The sequence below is a fragment of the Mixophyes fleayi genome, chromosome 6 (assembly GCF_038048845.1).
Source record: "Mixophyes fleayi isolate aMixFle1 chromosome 6, aMixFle1.hap1, whole genome shotgun sequence".
Lineage (NCBI taxonomy): Eukaryota > Metazoa > Chordata > Amphibia > Anura > Limnodynastidae > Mixophyes > Mixophyes fleayi.
The window spans coordinates 123,522,073-123,544,297 of record NC_134407.1 but is presented as its reverse complement, the minus strand read 5'-3'; the positions used below and the strand labels follow the sequence as shown (position 1 = coordinate 123,544,297).

General features: G+C 40.9%; 1 protein-coding gene across 1 annotated transcript in view; it reads left to right on the top strand.

Annotated features, from left to right (window-relative positions):
- The first annotated feature begins 672 nt into the window (after positions 1-672).
- LOC142161545 (anthrax toxin receptor 1-like) overlaps positions 673-22,225 on the top strand; it is a 134,422-nt gene continuing 112,869 nt past the window's right edge. The window contains exon 1 of the mRNA XM_075217255.1: positions 673-881. Coding sequence (XP_075073356.1) covers positions 763-881 — 119 coding nt within the window. The 5' untranslated portion in view covers positions 673-762. The remainder of the gene's footprint in view (positions 882-22,225) is intronic.

Here is a 22,225-nt window from a genome sequence, read left to right as displayed (position 1 = left end):
AACCAAAACCAAAACCAAAACACGCAAGCGCGGTTTTGCAAAACCAAAACCAAAATACGAAGGTAATCTAGATCCAAAACCAAAACCAAAACACGGGGGTCAGTGAGCATCTCTAATTTTTATGCACACTACTACACTTAACTGCAGATGTGTGTTAGCATACACCAGATTCCCTGTTAAACACAAGGTGGTCTTTTTTTCTTTTTGCAATCACCTGAATATTTGCTGTCTCCAAGCATAAGTGCTATGGTGCCACAGTGGTTAGCATTGCTGCCTCCCAATGCTCGGTCTCTTGCATGTTTTCCCAATGTTTGCTCCCACAGTCCAAAACATACCGGCAACTTTGTGTTTCTGTGATAGAGAACTTAGGCTGCCAGATTCACTGGGACTGGGTCTGATCTAATGTTATCTGTAAAGCGCTGCACAATATGTTGCTGCTATATAAATAAAGGATAACAATATTTTGGGTACTATACTTAAGTCCCCTGCCTACAATAAAGTTGCTGTTTTTATTGATTCACTTTATTTTTCCATAGGCTAATGTCCTAAACTCTAAAACACTCCTAAGTATATCTGTCTCTTTGTAGTGAATGAGTTAATATCCTCTCCTCCCCCTGGGGTTTGGGCAGCATAGACATTCCTCTCCTCCTCCCTTACATCCTCTTCCTCCTCCATCCCTCTTTCCCACCCCTGGCTGCTGCCCCCTCTCCTCCTCCTCTCTTCCTCAGTCCTGGATGAGGAGACACAGGAAAACGCTGGGCTATGAAGAAAAGGATTCTGCTAGCCTTTGTGGCCCTATTGGCCCTTTTGTGCCAGGCTCAGGAGAATGACGAGCAGCGTTCCTGCGATGGGGCATTTGATCTCTACTTCATCCTTGATAAGTGAGTGCCAAAGAGTGAATGTGAGGGGAAGGCATGCAAGACACAGCAACAAAGGCAGAGTTTGCAAGGGATGATATGAGTGTATGAGAAAGTCTAACAAAGTGCATGAGAGGGTATGTACTGGGTCCAGATGTACGTGGAACATTTTTATTGCAGGAAATGAATATAACAACAACCACTGTGTCATTCAGAATCTTAAATATTTCTTGTGCATAGCATCCACTATGTATACTGATAGTATGCAAATTATCAATTTGCCTGTAGGCATATGCACTATTGAACATTCAAATTCAAACAAGAAACTTGTTTGGCCTCTTCCTTCATCAACAGCTCCATTTGTTTAATCATGGAAGTAATTTCTTACTGACAATTTCCAAAGTAACCGTCACTAAGCTGCGTGTGTAAGGTACAGCAGTGTGTAAGTACAAGAATAATGATATACAGGAGGATACAAAAGGCCAATAATCTCAAAAGGGTGACATATGACAACACAAAGAATAATAGAAAAGTGCAGAAGATTTTAGCCTCTCTGAATCTAATTAACACTCAGGTATATGCATAGAGTAACAGAGTAACAGGATCCAACAAAGGACTACCTCTGGAGACTCCCTTTATTTACAGTATTGTAGTATGTAAGGCATAAAAGAGGAAACATTGTTCTACAGGAGCTAGTCAGACAGATGTTAGACAGAGACAGACTGTCAATAGTCAGGCCTGCCCCTGACACCCTTTCAGGCAGAACAAGCAGCACATGGGTTGGGACCTAATAAGCCTTGATATCTGTTGTAATATGTAAGGTGACAAAACATCAGCCAAAGTAGAACTATGTGATAGGAAGTGCATTATTAGGTATAAATACAAGCTTTTAAAGAACCAAATGCACATCAAATGGGTTACTGCTGAGGAGATAACACTGGTGCTAAGGGAAATACCATTATTACATAAAACAGCAATGGACACTTTAACCCTTTTAATGCCACTAAGGTCTGCAGTGAGACTGGCTGTGGAATCCACACTGAGTTGGTCTTGGGGCAGACTACATAAAACTTTCTTTGTTAGACTTCAGTTCTAGTGACCTGGTGCTGCGTCAGCGACTATGCTGCGGTGTTCATCTGTGTCTACACCAACCTCTAAGACACGCACACACACACATATACACTGGAAGACAGAAACTTAGAAAACCCAGGAAACTGAATGAAGTTGCGCAAACACAGAAGCACGCTTCAAATCCTTATTTCTTGACTCTTACAAGATAAAAAGTTATTAAGCTTTATGAATGCATTGTAGGTTTAACGCCACTTGTGCTTATTTCAGCCTTTTCACTCAGTAGAGTTTAGCAAAATACTATAGTTTTCTGCTGATCATTTCTAATGCGCCAACAAAATGTTATATATTAAAGCTGTTTTATGTATCTTATTTTGGGAGATTGTTAAGTATTGTACCTGGATCTTGTTATTTATAGTAGCAAAGCTGGACTTGATGCATATACCCCCCTCAACCTCTACATATGTATTGTTTGCAAGGCCAAGGATATGGCCAATTGTGTGTCTTTGTTTACATCCTGATGCTAAATACTGGGCTTCCTTCCTGTATTCTGCACATTGGCTCCTTGTACTTCACAGGGCTTTGTGAATATAGGGGTCTTTCATAAAGAGGGGTGTTTTGCGGGAGGGGTGTAATAATGACAACAGGCAGAGAATATTATAATACTTTTATGATGTCTTCCTTTTCACACTCAATTTCAAGTATATCATTTTGTTAAAAATAACCTGCTCATATTTTAAACTTAAACCCTCCATGTAGCACTTTTTATTCAAATGTTACCTTTTTTGAAATGGTATTATATAGACTGGCATAAATGAATTCCTTTATCTAGGTGTTTGTTGCTTTATATAGTGCATACTTACCAACTTTCTTCAGCTCTCTTCCGGAAGCCTGCCAGTGGAGGTGGGCGTGAGGGGACGGGGCACCAAAAATCGTGTCATTTTGGCCCCGACCCCTGTGATGTCATGACGCACACGCGTCATTTGACAGCGGGACGGGGCCAAATGCCGCGATTCACCGGGAATGGCGGCGTTTGGGACCTAATTCTGCCCACTTCACTAGGAAGTGCCCCACTTCTCTAGGAAGTGGGCAGAATTCGGGAGACGCAAAATGCGGGAGTCTCCCGGACATTCCGGGAGAGTTGGCAAGTATGATATAGTATATTGTGTCTAATGGTAATCAATCTGAAAGTCTAGCATTTGCAAAGACAAGTCTAGTGTCATTAAATTTGACCACTTAAAATGTTATGTGAAAAACTGTCCCACGTCTTTTCTTGTCTATGTAGTTATTTGTACTCCCAGGTGCCTGAAGTCTAAAACAATAGTGTCTCTAGGTTCCAGTGTGCCAACCTCCAGAGCTCCATAGGGTAAGGACCACAGCTTGGGTGGCAGGAATTAGATGTCAGGATGTCACTTTGGATGATAAGCAAAAGTAGCATTTCCAGGCTGTGATAGAACTATGAATAGAAATAGTTGCTTCTAGCACAGCAAATAGCCTTACAATTTCTGTATCTTATTAATGGACACACATTTACTCCAGTCACTCCCAAAAGGCACAATGAATAAAAATCCTCGAGATGTAACCCCAATCAGGGCCTCAAGACAAAAGGGGCCCTGGGCAAAGATAACATTACTGGGCCTCACAAGCCACTTTATTGCCACATGTAATGAGTACAATTACACCTAAATAATAAGACTAGAGTTTACCAAATTTTAATAAAATGTGAGTACAGCCCAATACTATAATTATATCTTACACCAATACAACTTGTGCTGTGTGCTTGGTTTTTTTTTTTTTTCAGGATTAAGGATAGGTTTCTATGGGTTTCTATTAAGGGTAGGGTTGCTTTGACTAATATTAAGACTGGGAATAAAGATTGGGGTAGATAAAAACGTAAAGAATCTAATGTTAGGGGTATAATTATGAATAAAGATTACAATTAAAGCAAACACTCTACCTAAATAGATATTTGTAGCCCTCTCTCCAGCCAGCAGATATATGGTATTCCTATACCAGAGACTCCCCAGTTCAGGAGTACGCACACCCATCAGCAAGGCAACAGTCTCCCAATAAGCAACCTGCAGTAGCCATGTCTATTAAAACTGCCCTGCCTTCACAGTAAGCAGAAACTGACAAATGAACAAAACTAACCAGGCTAGTCAGTACAGGCCATATGCCAGCCTATTGCAAACTCATAGGGATCACTGAAAGGTGGAAGTACCCTATATTACTTAAAGCAGGCTGCTGGGTTTTGAGCAGTGAATTGACCACGCCACTGGCCAACCACTTCCTTGTTCCTGTTACCAAGTTAGTAAGCTGATGACAACAGGAACCCATAGCCGGGAACTAGTCACCATCTAAAGGATGATGAGGGAGAGCGGCAGGGAGTGGGAAGCAAACCAGGTGGTGAGACCTTTTTGCACCTTGGCAGAATAACTGATGTCATAACAAATCATTGAAACTTCTCAAGTTCTTCCTTGCTGTGGTTCAGGCTTTAAGAGTGTACCCATGTTATTTTTTTCCATAGATGCAGGAACAACATTAAAAACACCTCAAAACCTTTGTACTGAAACTTTCCCATTGAACACATTGTAATTTGTAAGCAAGTCCTCTAAACCACACCAGTTATCCACTCAATGTGAAATGATCTGGAGATGCTGGCAAACACATCGAATCTAAATGGAAATTATTATAATTATAAGTATTTCTAAACATTATGGGCCTGATTCATTAAGGAAAGTGAAGCAAACATTTTTTTAGTAACTTTGCATCTTGGCAAAACCATGTTGTATTGGAGGGAGAGGTAAATTTAAAATGTGAGGACAGATTTATAATTGGGATAGAGCATGTCCTAGATCAACTTTAAATCTCAGTTTAAAAATAAGCTATCAAGTATTTGTGTGCTATATGAAAAAACAGACAGTATTTAACTTAACAAAATTAATTTAGCAAAATAAAAAAACTAATATGCACCCCTTGCATTGTAACATGGTTTTGTCCAGGAGAAAACTTCCTCATTTTGGGGTCTAGTTATGACCCTTCGGTTTCTCAGTTGAAACTTTTCAATCCTTATCTCCTTGATTTCGTGCACATGCGCCGACCGAAAACTTGATGCATGCGCACTAAAATCCTGGACGGCAAAAGGGTTATAATGTGACAGGAAGGGATCACATGATCCCTTCACACATGCGCTGTCCAGCTCTGCTCTTCAGAGCAGAGCTGACAGCTGCGAAATATTTCAATTATGTTAATGTACGCAAGCTGAAGCTGGCGTATATTACCATGTAAAAAAGCAAAATATGTCACTGGCCGCACTTTGATACATAGCGTTACTGAGCACTCCCCATACACTGTTATGGGGAGTGCTCAAAAAAACGCTAATAGATGCAAAGCAGCAGATATCTGAGATATCTGCTACAATGCTACAATAATTCATAGTGATTTACCTTCGGGGATTTACATAGGGGGGGGGTAACTTTGATAAATAGGCCCCTTTTTGCCTTACTTTCCTTAATGAAACAGGCCCTACTTATCTGCGATCCATAGATGTATTTGTGAAACCTCTTTCCGGTCTGCAAAAATCATGTCTTTTTGTCATGTACAAATCAAAAGTATCTCACATTTCTATATATAAGACATTGTGACGGCAAATTATCATCTAACTTACACTCAATTTACAGCATAAAAGTGTTTTTTTGCAATAAAGTATTTCCCTGGCAAGACTTTGCTTTTCCACTATGTTCCTGACCACTATCTCTTAAGTGTTTCAAGGGTTACTTGGTTCCCTATGCAATCCACACTTCCGGTAGTGAATATGGAAGATTTCTCATGCAAGTCTTCCCACTCGTACCACAGGGAACTGAACTTTCTGCTGCTACAGTTTCAAGACACAGGTTGCAGAGAGATATTGTGTGCTCCTCAAACATTTTCCTTAGGATCATACATTCCCAAGTCATTTTGATGATCCTATCTTGTTTTCATTTCCTCTGTCCTGATGTCAGAGAGCGATTTGTAACTAATTTTAAAGCATTTAGCTATTATTATTATTTTTTTATTATTAATTTTTATTTATAAGGCGCTACTAGGTATCCATAGCGCCGTACAGGGACAGACAGAAATACGGTACAGTGTGAGACAGCACGGTACAGTTAACAAGAAGCACAGTAACTCAACAGCTAGATTAAAGGTGAGGGTCCCCATCAGGGTAGCGAGAGGGGAAGTTGGGCAGAAGGACCTCACGGAAGAGACAAGGAGCTGGAGAGCAGAGTTAAGGTGGTGGAGAACAGGAGGAGAGGATATAGAGCTATAGCATCTAGCCTATCTCTCAGACAACAATTTGGTGTGTTTTTTTATTAACTTACAGATAAAATTAATCTCCTTCTATATCTGACTAAAACTGACAAATAGGGAGTGGCATGTATAGTAACTTGCATATGGTAACTTGATCCTACTGTGAAGTGCCTCTTCAGTGCCTAATGTATGAGCTCTGCTGTTTGAATTCAGTGCATGTGTTCAATGGCTTTTTGTATTTCAAGGGTCGATTTCCTCTATTCATCAAGCCTTCATGTTAGTATTCATCTGCTGTACAGTCTCTGTTATGATTCTCAGTTCTGTTTCTAAACTTTAACTGTAGGAAAAGTGATATCATCAACGAAAACTTTCACAGATAACAAGCCATTGATGACTTCCAGCTAATTTACCCCCCCCCCCCCCCCCCACACACACTTCTGGTCAAACTGAGGGAGAACTTTGCATCTGCCAATATTCTAATGTTTTGCGGTTTGGCAGAATAGCTATGGTTAAAATTATGCTGTTAACGTGTATTTTGTATTTGTTCCATACTTTGCCAATTTGCTTCTCAGTTGGTCAAGAACATGTATAGGAAGTTTATGAAATATATCTGGTTCAACAAACTAGAATTAAAGAGGAAATAATGACCAAACTATTTATAATTTTTTGGTGACCCAAACATATTTAGTTATTATCTATGAATGAACTAGCTGCAACTTCTTCATTCCTCATCAAACGCCTATCAATTTGAATTAGAGTAAGTCCCGTAGACGCCCATCTTCTAGACCACTCTACGCTTTAAATTTCATTCTTTCTTCTGTCTTTCTGCTAAATTCACCTGCTTACAGATGAGTTTATGACATTATAAAGTGTTTGGAAAAACTCTAAGGTGGAATGTTGGTTCTGTTGACTATTTATTAAGCAGAGAAATGCCGGTGAAAGGATCATGGCGACACAAGTATCACTGCGATCGTTCTTCTGATATGTCAAAATCATAATTTTTATTTATTTTTATCTAAAAAGCCATGTCATGCATGCGTAGATCCACCAAGACTGGCCCAGCGAACATGTAAGACTACTCTTACCGCTGCCAGCCAGTATCACTCAACTGCCACGGCAATATTTTCTTAGCATAGCGGAGGCAGCTAAAATTACATTTGTCCTGTTCTGCTCTTAATAAAGATTCAGTGGTTTTCACAAAGCTTGTAAGACTATTCTATTACTTTATTTTTAGAATAGTTGACATCCAAAAAGTTAGATCTGTAAGCAGGAGAGCATTATATAGTTTCCAGCATTCTGCAATGAACAGGTTTCCATATATGATTAACAAGTCAAGTCCCATTGTTTGAGATTCGAGTGTTTGGATAGGTCAGGGGTAGGCAACCTGCGGCTCTCCAGGTGTTGTGAAACTACAAATCCCAGTATGCTTTGCCACCTATCTGCTGGTTATCTACTGGCAAAGCATGCTGGGACTTGTAGTTTCACAAATACCTGAAGAGCCGCAGGTTGCCTACCCCGACGATAGATTAACAAAAAGTTAAGTTATAAAATCAAGCTATAAATTCTTATGTGTTAAAGAGTTATCTAAAAGTACACCTCTAAAGCAAATGTTCAACTTCTAGCACAACTCAAAGTACCAACTTCTTCTAAAGTTTGTTTTCCCACGTAATACAAATATGGATTATACATTTTTTATTCTAAATACAGATTATACACATGCTAAAAAAGTTACTATTACTTGTTTGTGTTCTTTTTCTCTTATTTCGTTCCCAAAGACTAGCAAACGAAAGGAGTAAATCCTCATTGCAGTCCCCTCTCTAGTACCAGAACTTAGTCATCCTTATCTTTGCGGGGGTGAAAGCTGGCTAACAAGAGAAGACACCACTCACAGCTCCCCTTTAACCAGGCTAACCTAGTATCTTCACTTTATACATGATTCTGAAATATCTGCATAAATATATTGTTAATGCTTCTAGTAGTTCCTTTATACATATTAATTTCCATTTTAGTTTTACATTTAGGACTTACTCACGTATCAGCAATGAAATATAGTGTGCAGACAGTGCTACTTAACTGCACGGACCTTATGCACTGCACCTTGAAAATAGAGAAGGCACATCTTCCCCATACATATGCTAAACCCAATGTGCTGAGAATACCACATTCTACATTTCTGGTGCTTTGCACTTTAATACACATTACAATAGAAATGGTGATAATGTGTTAGCGTTAGCATCAATATTCCTGATGTCTGCACTGTTTTCAGTGCACTATCATTCATCATCATCATTTATTTATTTATATAGTGCCACTAATTCCACAGCACTATACAGAGAAATCACTCACATCAGTCCCTGTCCCAATAGAGCTACAGTCTAAATTCCCTTACACACATACACACACACGCTCATGCACACACAAGGGACAATTTTTGATAGCAACCAATTAACTTATTAGTATATTTTTGGATTGTGGGAGGAAACCAGAGCGCCCAGAGAAAACCCACGCAAACACGGGGAGAACATACAAACTACACACAGATAAGACCACGGTCGGGAAACAAACACATGACCCCAGCACTGTGAGGCAGAAGTGCTAACCACTAAGCCATTGTCCTGCCCATATGCACACACCTTACAACATTTGGGTATCCGGCATTGGGACAGAGGGCGTTGTTCATCATGATGGGGTGTTGCCATGATGGGTGTGGGGCCACAATCCCCGGGTTTGCCCAGTGATTCTGAAGTGCTAGGCGGCCGCATACTCCCCCCTCCCTTCCAAACATTTCCATTGCTTTGCACACCACTGCATGGGTTACCCTTTCACCACTGCTCTGGCATGCAGACCAGCAATGTCTGAGACATACCTTATAAATTTCCCACCCTTAATTTTGACTGTCCTGCCTCGTTCGGGACGGCTGGGATGTATGTATGCATGCTGTTATCACTGCACTAGCTCCACAGTGCATAACAGCACTGATATGTAAACAGGCCTTAAGAAACAGAATGAAACAGCTTAATATCCTTTTCATTTACCTCCCCAAAGTTAAAGTGTCTGGAACCATCTATAACTTTAAGGACATTTGAATGCCCTGTGTGACATTAACATATATTAAAAGTTGTGCATCGCAGAGAAAATTAATATTCATCCAATAACTAGAGTGATTAAACCCAAATCTAAATATACCCATTCACTCTATTGACACAGGTTGCCATTTTCGGGGAGAGTTGTTTCTCTAACAGAGCAACCACAGAGCTAATGATAATTTAGCAGACTTGCTTTGGAGAAATGTTTTGTGTGAATTGGTTGATTTATACCCAAACAAACAGTGTGCTTTTACACATGCTTGCCTACTCTCCCGGAATTCCTGGTAGGCTCCCAGGGAGTCCCCACGGACTCCTGGAAGAGTAGGCAAAACTCCCGCATTTGGCGAAATTCACATCATTAGGCCCCTCCATTCAATGCCGTGATTTGCGGGGCGGGGCTAAGGTGATGCGACAATGTCACCGTGCCCCCCTCCTATCCCATGTCACATGACTTCTCCCCCGGATCTCCCGGGGGAGAAATCTTAAAAGTTGGCATGTATGCTTTTACATGTCTTTATTGATCCAATAATCACTGTATATAAAATTGTAGAATAATCAACTCTTTTAAGGCCATACTTTAAATATCCATCATATACAGTTAGATGACCAATATAGTCCAATGCTGTAACATTATACCAAATGCACAGTATACAATCCCATACTTGCATAGCTTCAAGCCACAATGGGCCTGATTCAGTAAGGAACTTAGGCAAGAAATTTGTTACTTAAGTCTCCTGGACAAAACCATGTTAAAATGCAAGGGGTAAAAATTAGATTTCTAATTTGCACATAAGTTAAATACTGGCTGTTTTTTCATGTAGCATGTAAATATTTGATAAGCTTATTCATACACTGAAATTTAAAGCTGATATTTGTGTGCTACATGAAAGAACAGACAGTATTTGACTTATGTGCTTATGGGCAGCACGATGGCTAAGTGGTGCCTTATGGCACTGGGGTTATGAGTTCAATTCCTGACCATGGCCTTATCTGTGAGGATTTTGTATGTTCTCCCCCTGTTTGTGTGTTTCTTCCAGGTGCTCTGGTTTCCTCCCACACTCCAAAAAACATACTGGTAGGTTTGGCTGCTGACAAATTGACCCTAGTCTGTGTGTGTGTGTGTGTGTTAGGGAATTTAGACTGTAAGCCCCAATGGGGCAGGAACTGATGTGAGTGAGTTATCTGTACAGTGCTGTGGAACTAGTGGCACTATATAAATAAATGGTAATAATAATAATAATAGAAAACTAATTTTCACCCCTTGCATTTTAACATGGTTTTGTCCAGGAGACTTAAGTAAGAAATTTCTTGCCTTCCTTTATGAATCAGGCCCAATATTATGATTCTTTATTTATATAGTATCAGTATGAAAATTAAATGGGACTTCTGGGTCACCATATTTTCCACCAGCTTTGAAAGCTAGGTGAAAGGTTAAAACAGTCAGGATGCAATTCTGCAGAGAGGTTTTCATCTGTCCATCTGTTGCGCTTGTTGTTTTTGTGCCCCATGAGAATGTATGTTCACATGTGTAAGTGGAACCAAAAATAAACACAAACAACTGGTGCATAGCAGGCTCTGCCTAAAAATCCTTATCTTGCTTTAATGAAGTAAGCAGGAATCATGCAGCTCTTTCCCAGGACCATGTGGTGCAGACTGCTCACCCCCTCCTTAATTCTCAGTGTTTCTCAGGCTGCTAATGAGGAGGTCATGTGATGCGGAAGACAAATAAAAAGATCAAGTTTAGTCTTGCACTGTTTTATGACCTGTTGAGCTTCACTCACTGCCCCAGGTTTCAATAACAACTGGGCTGTGGGTTAAGGTCAGCTGGGAATAAAGCAGATAATAACAGCCGGCATCAGAGGGATAAAGCTAAGAAAAAACCCAACGATGGAAGGGTCTGGGGTCTGCATATGAAGGCTTAGAAGGCCATATGTTGGGCATCACTGATTATCAGATCACTGTTTAGGTTCCAATAATGCATGAACTATAATAATTGTAAACTAGGGTTCTCAAATGGTCTCCCACTACAGCTTTTGATGAATCAAAAACTGTTCACCCTGTACTTGCTGACAGATCCACTTTTAAAATATTGTTTTCCTATATTTACTTGTCTTTATACTTCCTGGATTCCTCCAATAAGCACTTTTAGACATCATTCCTTGGTTTTCGAAAACCTCAACATTTTGTTAACGTTGCCAAAAAAGTGTTAATCTCTGCAACTTTTTGTCTGAGTGGTAATCAGCGGGTACGACCAAAGAGCTATAAGTTGTTTTGTAATTAAAGCAGACTTGTGATTGCTACATAAAACCACATTGCTGCCTATAAAATAGCAAGAAAATATTTGCCGTGTTGATGTGTGTGTTGAAAAATGATACCATAGCAGTAGTTATCACAGCTTGTGTTTATCTATATATGTATAGCATTTTACGTGTGGTAGCACCTGCATGTTGAATACAAATACTGAGTGACAACAGCAACTTAAACAATTAATGTATTATAAAAAGTAGATACAAATTTATACTTACTTGGACATTACACTGAAAATTGCTTATTTTGAAAATGATACTTTTTGTAGAGTAAAAAAAGATTTTGTGAGCCTTATAGTTTACAGCGTTATGCTCTGCTTGAACGTTTATATGTAAAGTTAAAATTAACTCAATGGGCCTGGGTATTAAAGAATGTATCTGCCGGTTTGGTGCGTATCGTTCGCAAAAATGACTCTGCGCATACTCATAACCGGATGATACGCAACAGAACGCAGCCATGTCCAAGTCAGCTTTCAGCGCAAAGACACTTACTACAGCCTATGATATAGGTGAGAGAACGGGGTGAGGAATGGGCAGATTTAAGTAGGCAATATACAGTGAGGACGTTCCCGTGCAGTAATGTCCGAATCAGGTTCCGGCACATGCAGAAGTATGCTGGTTTTCTGCTGTATCTCTTGCACCAGCTAGAGGTCTAGTCTAAGTGCCGTATACTAGTCATGACAGCTGAGTATGAATGCTAAAACAAGTGTGTGCAATCAGGTGCGACTGTAAAAATGCCTTTATAGTAGACATTAAGAACACCCTAATAAATTATTTACTAGGTAAAAAAAAAAAATGTATATTCATAAATGACTATAAAATTGACATGTAATATTGATTGAAAATATGTATTTTTTTCGATGCGTTCTTTTGAGATTTTATATTCCACATAGGTATTGTACATATCCTGCAGTGTCTGGTCTAGCAGAGCAGAGAAAAAATACAACCGTAGTCAACACCACACCTGTCTTTAGATCTGTTCCTTGTTGACTTGGGAGTATGCTGAGCCGAGTTACGTGCAGTTAAAAACAAACGCACAATGCGCTCAGTGGGCCTGATTCATTAAGGCAAAAAGTGGAGTAAGTTTTCTCCTGGACAAAACCATGTTACATTGGAGGGGGAGATAAATTTAATATGTGATGGCAGATTTATAGAAGGGATAGGGCATGTCCTAGATCAACTTTAAATTGCAGTGTATAAATAAAGTTATCAATTAATTGTGTGCTAAATGAAAAAACAGCCAGCTTTTAACTTATGTGGAAACTAATAAACTAATTTGCACCCCTTGCATTGTAACATGGTTTATCCACGAGAAAACGTACTCCTTTTTTTTGCCTTACTTTCCTGAATCAGGCCTCTCAAAGTTAGAGTCTTGTGTAATCTTTTTGATCTTTTTTGTCATTGCTCATGAAAAGCAACATGTATTTTAGAATACTTTCAACTGATTGGAATTGGGTATGGTCTCCTATGCCCTGAGCGGGACTGTTCAGAATCTTTTAGACAACCACCACCAGAAAATAATGTAAAAAAATATTTAAAAACATACATGTATAAATCATGTATTTTTTAACAAGGTAAAAAATAACCAGGACCGAAATGATTGTACCACGGTTTGGTTAGGCACTATTCAGGTGATTACACCATCATATGACATATGATACATAGGGGCAGATTTATCGGGCATGAAAACCTCTATTGCCAACGAAAGCTTGAGTTTTCACCAGTGATAGAGATTTTTGTCGCTTTGTTCTATTCATCAACGCGGTGCCGCCTTCAAAACCCATGTGTTGTCAGTGATAACCCTGCAATTGCTGGTGAAGAAAAGGCATGAGGAAACATGTTTAATAAGTATTGCGGTGAAACCTGTACTTTCCTATTACCTTTTATGTTATCACCAGGAGAACAAAGCCATTTAAAAAAAAAAGCTATATTATTTCAACAAAGCATTTTTTCAATGCATAAAGATTTACATTGAAAAAAAACACATATATTTTTTTTTACTAAGTGGAACTGAAAGTCTAAGAGGCATATTTAACAAATAATGAAACTGCACTATCATCAGGTCCCTCTGTGTCCTCCGCATATTTAAGAAGGGTGCATCGCAGCAGATATCGTGGATATCTGCTGCTTTGCACTCCTCTTCGTTTTTGGGAGCAGCCACCATTTTTTTTCGGTAACTTGTGTTGATAATGTACGCCAGCTTCAACTGGTGTACATTATCATAATTGTCAGATTTCAGTGCTGTCAGCTCTGCTCCGAAGAGCAGAGCTGGACACCACATGTGTGGAGGGATCACATGATCCCTCCCTGTCACTCACCGCTCTCTCTGCAACTATAGTTGCAGAGACAGAGCGGGGGATGTTTTTTTGCGCATGTGCAGTTTTTCGAAAAATGAAGAGGACCTGGAGGAGATCCGGGGACATCGCGATCCGAAGAGGCGGGGTAAGTGTGATTTTTTTTTATCACAGAAACAGCAGTTTATCAGAACTGCTGTTTCTGCGATCCGTATTTAATAAATTTGAGAAATAGTTCAATCCTTATCCATGCGATAAGGATTGATAACTATTTTTCATTTTTGCCGAACTTTGATAAATGTGCCCCAATATCTGTTGTTTCTTGATCGAGCTGGCAAGTCGGCTCACACACACAAACAGCTACTGAGGATGGCTCAGTGAAGCAGTAAATTAGCTCTTGCCTCTCCAGCCAGCATTGCCACGGCAGCTGAGGATCATTCAGCTATCTCAGTGATATTATTTTGATAATTTGTGGCGGTAAGGAATTTTTTATTGCCGAAAAAAACGGCACAAGTCTTACTTATAGCCACGAAGGGGTTTTTAATAATAAATAAGCCCCATAGACAGCAGAAGACTTTTAGGGTAAAGCATTTACCAAAGGGTGCAACTGTAGGGTTCATGGACATCTCGACTCATGTTCGTAGTGTAATGTACTGACCAGGGCTGCATCACTGTGCCAAATTAAGGGAGATCTGTTCCTGATAGCATTGTTAATTTCTAAGTACCTGTTGTGTATCTCATCCCAGCAACTGTGTATTTAAAAAGTATGTAATAGGAATTTGTTATCTATTGTTCTAACTTATGTTGGCTGAGTCTTTTATTGATGCCTAATTTATGATAGGTATCTGGCCTATTCTAGGCTATTCGACAAATGTTTTTCTTTTCCTTTGATTAGTTGACCAATTAACACAGCTGTAGTGTATTCCTAAATTAGCCTGACTACATATTAGCTTCAGTCTATGGAGTGACATATGTGGGGTGAGACGTATGTGTGTGTTTTCTGCACTAAGTGTGTTTTCTCACAAAGTGTATGAAAACGCACAGTTAGACAACACAGCTGGACAAACATTGGACAACTTTTGATTACTTCCAGGAATAAACTACATCTGCCACAGCCTATTTCTGCATTATTTGTCTATCTACACGGAACACTGCAAATAGGTATTTCCTTTAAATCCTCTAACTTTGTGGCTGTCACTCTTGAATCACAATGTTTATCAAATTGCTTTTCTTGGTCTTCTTCCATGGCATTATCTTTAAGACTGTATCATCTTTCACCCCTCCACCAACACAAACATTTGTCCACATTGCACCTTCATTACTCCACTCACCTCTAGTTAAATCCCATGAACTGTTGTCCTATTTATTATCTCTAATAAGTACAGCCTCCACCTGTCGCCAGAAAATAAAAGGTCAAACATCTTACAATCCCCTTACCTATCTTTCTCTCTCTCTGCTTCTATTAGCCGGTGATATATCACCTAATCCAGGTCACCCACAATCCACACACACATACATGAGAACACTACCGCTCTATAGCAAACCTCAAACACATCACCTATCTACCCTCTCCTCCAAAGTCCTTTAGATGTACCCTTTGGAATGCACGCTCTGTTTGTAACAAACTTACATCCATACATGACCTCTTACTCTCAAGAAACCTCAACCTTCTGGCAATAGCAGAAACATGGCTCACGCAATCAGACACTGCCTCTTTCACAGCAGCCCTTTCACATGATGGCCTCCATCTCACCCACACCTCCAGACCTGAAGGCATACAAGGAGGTGGGGTTGGACTACTTCTCTCCCCACACTGCACATTCACAGTTCTACCAAATGTCCCATTACTCGCGTTCACATCTTTTGAAGTACATGCTATTTGCATTTTTAATCCATTCTCTCTACGTGTTGCGGTGATCTATCGCCCCCTGGAGCACACCAACAATTTATTGAGGATTTCTCTGCATGGCTCCCTCACTTCTTATCTTCAGACATCCCCACCCTCATCTTGGGTGATTTCAACATCCCCATTGATAACCCACCTTTCAAAGCTGCTTCCAAACTACTCTCTCTAGCCTCCTCATTTGACCTCTCCCAGTGGATTGAATCATCTACTCATCAGGATGGCCATTACTTTGATCTTGTATTCTCTAGACTATGCTCAGTTTCTAATTTCCTTAACACACGGTTCCCCCTCTCGAATCATCACCTTATCGGCTACACGTTCACTCCCACTGCTCTAACCTCTCTACTGTCTAACTCTACCAAGCCTCCTTATACCGGCATAAATCTTAACTCTATTAATCTTCAACAATTTTCCACATCTCTCCAACACCTTCTCTCCCCTATCTCTACATTCTCCTCCCCTGAGATGGCAGTACCTTATTTTCACCAAATCTTAGCAACAGCCCTTGATCAAGTGGCTCCAGCGACTCTTCAGACTACACGTCGACTTCAATGTCAGTCGTGGCACACTACAATAACGTGAAATCTTCAAAAACTTTCCAGTAATGCAGAACGCCACTGGCGTAAATCTCGTACCCCTAATGACTCTAACTGCAGTGATTACTCCTATTCTAAAAAAACAAGATTCCGACCCAAACTCTCTCTCAAATTACCGTCCCATCTCTCAGCTCCCGTGCCCCTCCAAGCTTCTAGAGAGACTTGCCTACACTCGCCTCACACGCTTCCTTTCTGCAAACAACCTGTTGGATCCTCCTCAGTCTGGCTTTCGTTCTCAACACTCCACAGAGACTGCGTTGACTAAGGTTGTCAATGATCTGATCACTGCTAAAACTAAACGCCATTACTCTCTCCTAATTCTCCTGGATTTCTCTGCTGCATTTGACACCGTTGACCACTCTCTTCTCATACAAACACTGCAATCCCTATGTTTTCAAGATGCTGTTTTATCCTGGTTCACATCCTACCTTTCTAATCGCTCTTTCACTGGTAATTTCTCTGGGGCCACCTCTGCTCCGCTTCCTTTATCAGTTGGAGTACCGCAAGGCTCAGTGCTAGGTCCTCTGCTGTTCTCTATCTATACCGCTTCTCTTGGAAATCTAATAAGCTCCTTTGGATTTCAGTATCATCTCTATGCGGATGATACCCAAATATATCTATCCTCGTATATCTTATGACCTTAAACCTCACCTCTCAATCTCGCTGCCTAGGTGTGATCTTTGACTCAGAACAATCCTTTGTTTCACATCGATTCTATATCTAAATCATGTTATGTACATCTAAAAAACATTTGCAGAATACGCACATACAGTCAAGTCCATAAATATTGGGACATCGACACAATTCTCATATTTTGGGCTCTATACACCACCACAATGGATTTGAAATGAAACTAACAATATGTGCTTTAACTGCAGAATTTGAGGGTATTTACATCCAAATCAGGTGAACGGTGTAGGAATTACAACGGTTTCTATATGTGCCAAATTAAAGCTGAAGGCTGCAGTTAAAGCACATCTTGTTTGTTTCATTTCAAATCCATGGTGGTGGTGTATAGAGCCCAAAATATGAGAATTGTGTCGATGTCCCATTATTTATGGATTTGACTGTATCTTACGCAAGACACTGCAAAAACCGTAAGTCATGCACTTATCATCTCCCGCATTGACTATTGCAATTCCCTACTTTCTGCTCTTCCCCAAAACAGATTCAAACCCCTACAATCTATTTTGCATGCAGCGGTGAGATTGATTTTCCATGCAAATCGTTATTCCTCTGCTGAATCACTCTGTATGTCTCTACACTTGTTGCCTGTTTTCTACTGAATCCAATATAAAATACTTTTACTAACCTACAAGGTCATCAACAAAACTGCACCAACATACATCTCCTCTCTTGTCTGAAAACATCTCCTAACTTGGCAACGCTGTTCTGCACAAGATCTGTGTCTCTCATCCACCCTAATTGCATTCTGCCATTCCCGGTTACAGGACGTTTTTCGGGCTGCACCCACTCTATGGAATTCACTCCCTCGCACAATAAGACTCAATTCTGGTCTACAAACCTTCAAGCGTTCTCTGAAAACCCACCTCTTCAGACAAGCTTACAATATTCCTCAACCACCCTCTTAACCTCACTAGATTACCCTATTACCACTGTTACACAATTTCACACAAGACAACTACCCCCTGACCAACATTGTTGTGTGACGGGATCATTTAGCTTACAAATCACTTTTACCTTTGCAGTCTTGCTGGACCAAAATGAAAAATGTAGACTTAACCTCATGTGTCAAACTCTCATTATCTCATGTAAGCTTGCGAGCAGGGCCTTCTCACCTCTTTGTTTGTTTTACCCATTTTGTTTGTTACTGTATTTATCCCCAATTGTAAAGCGCTACGGAATATGTTGGCACTATATAAATAAATGATGATGATGAAGTAATGAATGAAGACTGTTGAGGGGAGAGGATAAGCCCAGAAAAGTTTTTCCACCTAACCCCATAAACACTTAAGGAGACTACAGACCCCACCCTTTGTCTTAGTCTCCCTTCATAAATAAGCTTTAAAAGCCATTTGGTTAGTGATGTAGCATTTATAACTGGCTTTTGCTATACTTCAGCAATGTTGAGTGTGGTAGATTATCTTGTCTTTACCCTTTCGATTTCTCTTTACTATTATGCTAAAATTTTCTTTCCAGATGGAATGACTCTCAGGGGATTATTTATTAATCCTTTTTTTCATGTAAATTCCCCAAAAATGACACATCTATTGTGCAAATGTATAAACAATGCATCACATCACATATAGATATCTGTTGCTTTGCATTTGGCTTTGGAATCCAGAGCAGTCCCCATAAATGTGTATGATGACTGCTCTGTACTGCAATTTAACAAGTTCTGAAAATGTAATTACACATACGGAAGTGTACACCAGCTCAGGCTGGCATACGGTAAGTATGTGTAATTCTTCAACTCTGCTCTATGAGGAGAGCATTGCGGTAGAAGGATCTTCGGATCCTTCATCGCATGTTACTGCTCTCCCATCCAGTCACTATCGCAAAGGCCGTCCTCTCAGAGTGTCATGACAACAAGACTTTTGGACATCTCTGTGTTGCAAAGACCATCAAAATCCTTTCCCGTGTTGTCTGGTGGCCATCATTATCTGCGGATGTTAGAGAATATGTATCGTCCTGTGATCTGTGTTCCAAGAGTAAGATTTCTCGAAATTCCCCTTCTAGGTTACTACTGCAGTTACCAGCTCCGGTTAGACCTTGGACCCACTTGTCCATGGACTTCATTATCGATTTGCCTCCGTCTTCCGGGTGCAACACCATCTGGGTAACTGTGGATCGATTCAGTAAAATGGCTCATTTTATCCCTTTGACCAAATTACCCTCAGCACGCTCTCTGGTCACCTTGTTTATTAAACATGTATTTTGTCATCATGGTCTGCCGGAGGATATAGTATCAGATCGGGGGTCACAGTTTATTGCAGCTTTCTGGAAGACTTTTTTCTCCCTCTTAGGTATTAGTCTCAGCCTATCATCGACCTACCATCCGCAGTGTCTATGGCTATATATATATCCAAAAATCACGACAACTGGGTTGACCTTCTTCCATGGGCCGAATTTGCGTACAACAACGCATGCCACACTTCTTCCTGGTACTCTCCCTTTTATTGCAACCTTGGGTACCATCCCAGAGTCAACTCATTGTCCTCTCTATCTACCGATAGGCCACCCGAAACCTGGGCCACGGCCACCCGGCTTAAGAAAATCTGGAAATCAGTTCGTCAATTTTTGCTCCGAGCATCTTTTAGATCAAAAGATTTTGCCGACCTACATCGCTCTGCCTGTTCCTTTAAGGTAGGAGATTCAGTGTGGCTCTCTACTCGGAATATAAGACTCCATCAACCCTGCAAGAAATTTACCATCATAAAACAAGTCAACCCAGTAGCTTTCAAACTGAAGCTTCCTGAATCTCTAAAAATTCCCAGTACGTTCCAGCGCTCTTTGTTGAAACCTGCCCGGTCTTATAGAAGTTTCAAACCTCGACGGTCCTCTAGACCTCAGCCAGTTTCGGTGGATGGACATCAAGAATTTGTAGTCGAGAAGATCCTAGATTCAAAAAAGGTCCAGGGTCAGGTCCATTACTTAGTTCATTGGAAAGGCCTGAGGAACGGTCCTGGGTACCACAAAGGAATCTGCACTCAGATAAATTACTCGCTGATTTCTTTGAAAAGTTTCCCGTAAAATCGGGTTGTCGGGGATCCTTGACCCCTCCTCAAGGGAGGGGTACTGTTATGAGCCACCGCGGCTCTGAGCACCGCCGCGACTCGCTCCCCTCTGTCTCCCGGCGTCCCAGCCGTCATCATGACAACCGGAACGTCACTTCCGCCTTACCCCAACCAAGGCAACGGTCCGGATGCTATTAGATGCAGCGCCGCGTCACTGGCATTCAGGGTAGCCGGGCGTGCGCGCTAATTAAAACCTTAGCCAGGTGGCTAAATGTAGGTCCTGCCCCCAGTCCCCTTCTATTGGCCAGGGCACATTTATAAGGCAGGGAGGGGCAATCTGCCGGTTATAGTCCCTGCTTCTTGCATACTTCCTGCTGTGCTGCTGTATTGCTGTGTGATTTATCCTCTCTTCTGTTGCCGACCTTTGCCTGGATACTGACTCTGATTGATTGCCTGTGACCTCGACCCCCCTGCTTGTATTGGACGCTGCTGGTTTTTTTGTGACCCTGAACCCTTTGCCTGGACTTGGATACTTCTGTACTGCCTGTGACCTTTTGACCTCTGGCCTGGACCTGGACGCTGCTGTTGCCAGGTACCTTATATCCCTTGTAAACACCTACGTTCTCAGGTATCAGTTCCTACTACTAGAGTACAAGACCTGGGGGCATCAGAGTACCTGTGAGCGCATCTAGCTCTACAGGAAAAGCGGTTCCTATAGGCGAAGACCTCTGAAGCAGTTCTAGGAGTTGATGCCTGGGGGCGTGAGCCGTAACAATAACAACTTTAAGGAACAATGCGACGCAAGCACCATAAGTTGTACTATATGGGTGTAGGCCCTCTGTGAGTCTATTAGAACACCTTGGTGAAATTAAGAAAAATATGGTGACATCTAGCCAATTGATAAAAGTTTCTATTTGGATCTCACATGGATATAGTTATATGCATACTGTGCACAGAATATGGACACTAGTTGTTGTTGACTGCTTTTTAAATATTTTATTTTTGACATCAGTATATATTTATATTATTATAAAGTTGATATATGTTTTTAGATAATGTGAATTTTTCAATTTATCCAATAGTGTTGTAAGAGCACCATTTGTTTTATATTTGACACTCTGAATAAGTTCATATATGCAGCTCGTACCGCATAGTTTATATTCTGTTGCTAGGCCACATTTTGGATTATGGGTAATCATATAGTTGTATCGAGGAACTACCAGCTTTTTGGTTATGCCATACCTTTCTTATATTGGATTACACAGTGGGGTATCATATGAAGGAATACAATTATGTTAGAACTAGGGATGAGCGCACTCGGATTTATGAAATCCGAGCCCACCCGAACGTTGCCGATCCGAGTCGGATCCGAGACAGATCCGGGTATTGGCGCCAAATTCAAATCTGAAACTGAGGCTCTGACTCATAATCCCGTTGTCGGATCTCGCGATACTCGGATCCTATAAATTCCCCGCTAGTCGCCGCCATCTTCACTCGGGCATTGATCAGGGTAGAGGGAGGGTGTGTTAGGTGGTCCTCTGTCCTGGTAGATCTCGTGCTGTACTGTTTAGTTCTGTGCTGTGCTGTTTAGTTCTGTGCTGTGCTGTGCTGTGCTGTGTTCTGCAGTATCAGTCCAGTGGTGCTGTGTGCTGTGCTCTGTCTTTCTGAGGTCAGTGGTGCTGCTGGGTCCTGTGCTGTGTCCTGTTCAGTCCAGTGGTGCTGTGTCCTGTGCTCTGTCTTTCTGAGGTCAGTGGTGCTGCTGGGTCCTGTGCTGTGTCCTGTTCAGTCCAGTGGTGCTGTGTCCTGTGCTCTGTGCTTCTAAGGGCATAGTTATTTCCCCAATATTCCCCTGTGTTTAAAAAAATAAAAAAAAGTTATTTAAAAAAATACCACAAACTAATTTAATTTTTTTCAATTACCACAAAATTTGCACAACCAATCCTGCAGTATAAGCCCATTGGTACTGCAGTATTACCAAGTTCACACATTCAGCAGTAAAAGTCCAGTGGTACTGCAATATATATTACAAAGTTCACACATTCTGCAGTATCAGTCCAGTGGTGCTGTGTCCTGCTGAGTTCCGTAGTGCTGCTGGGTCCTGTGCCGTGTCCTGTTCAGTCCAGT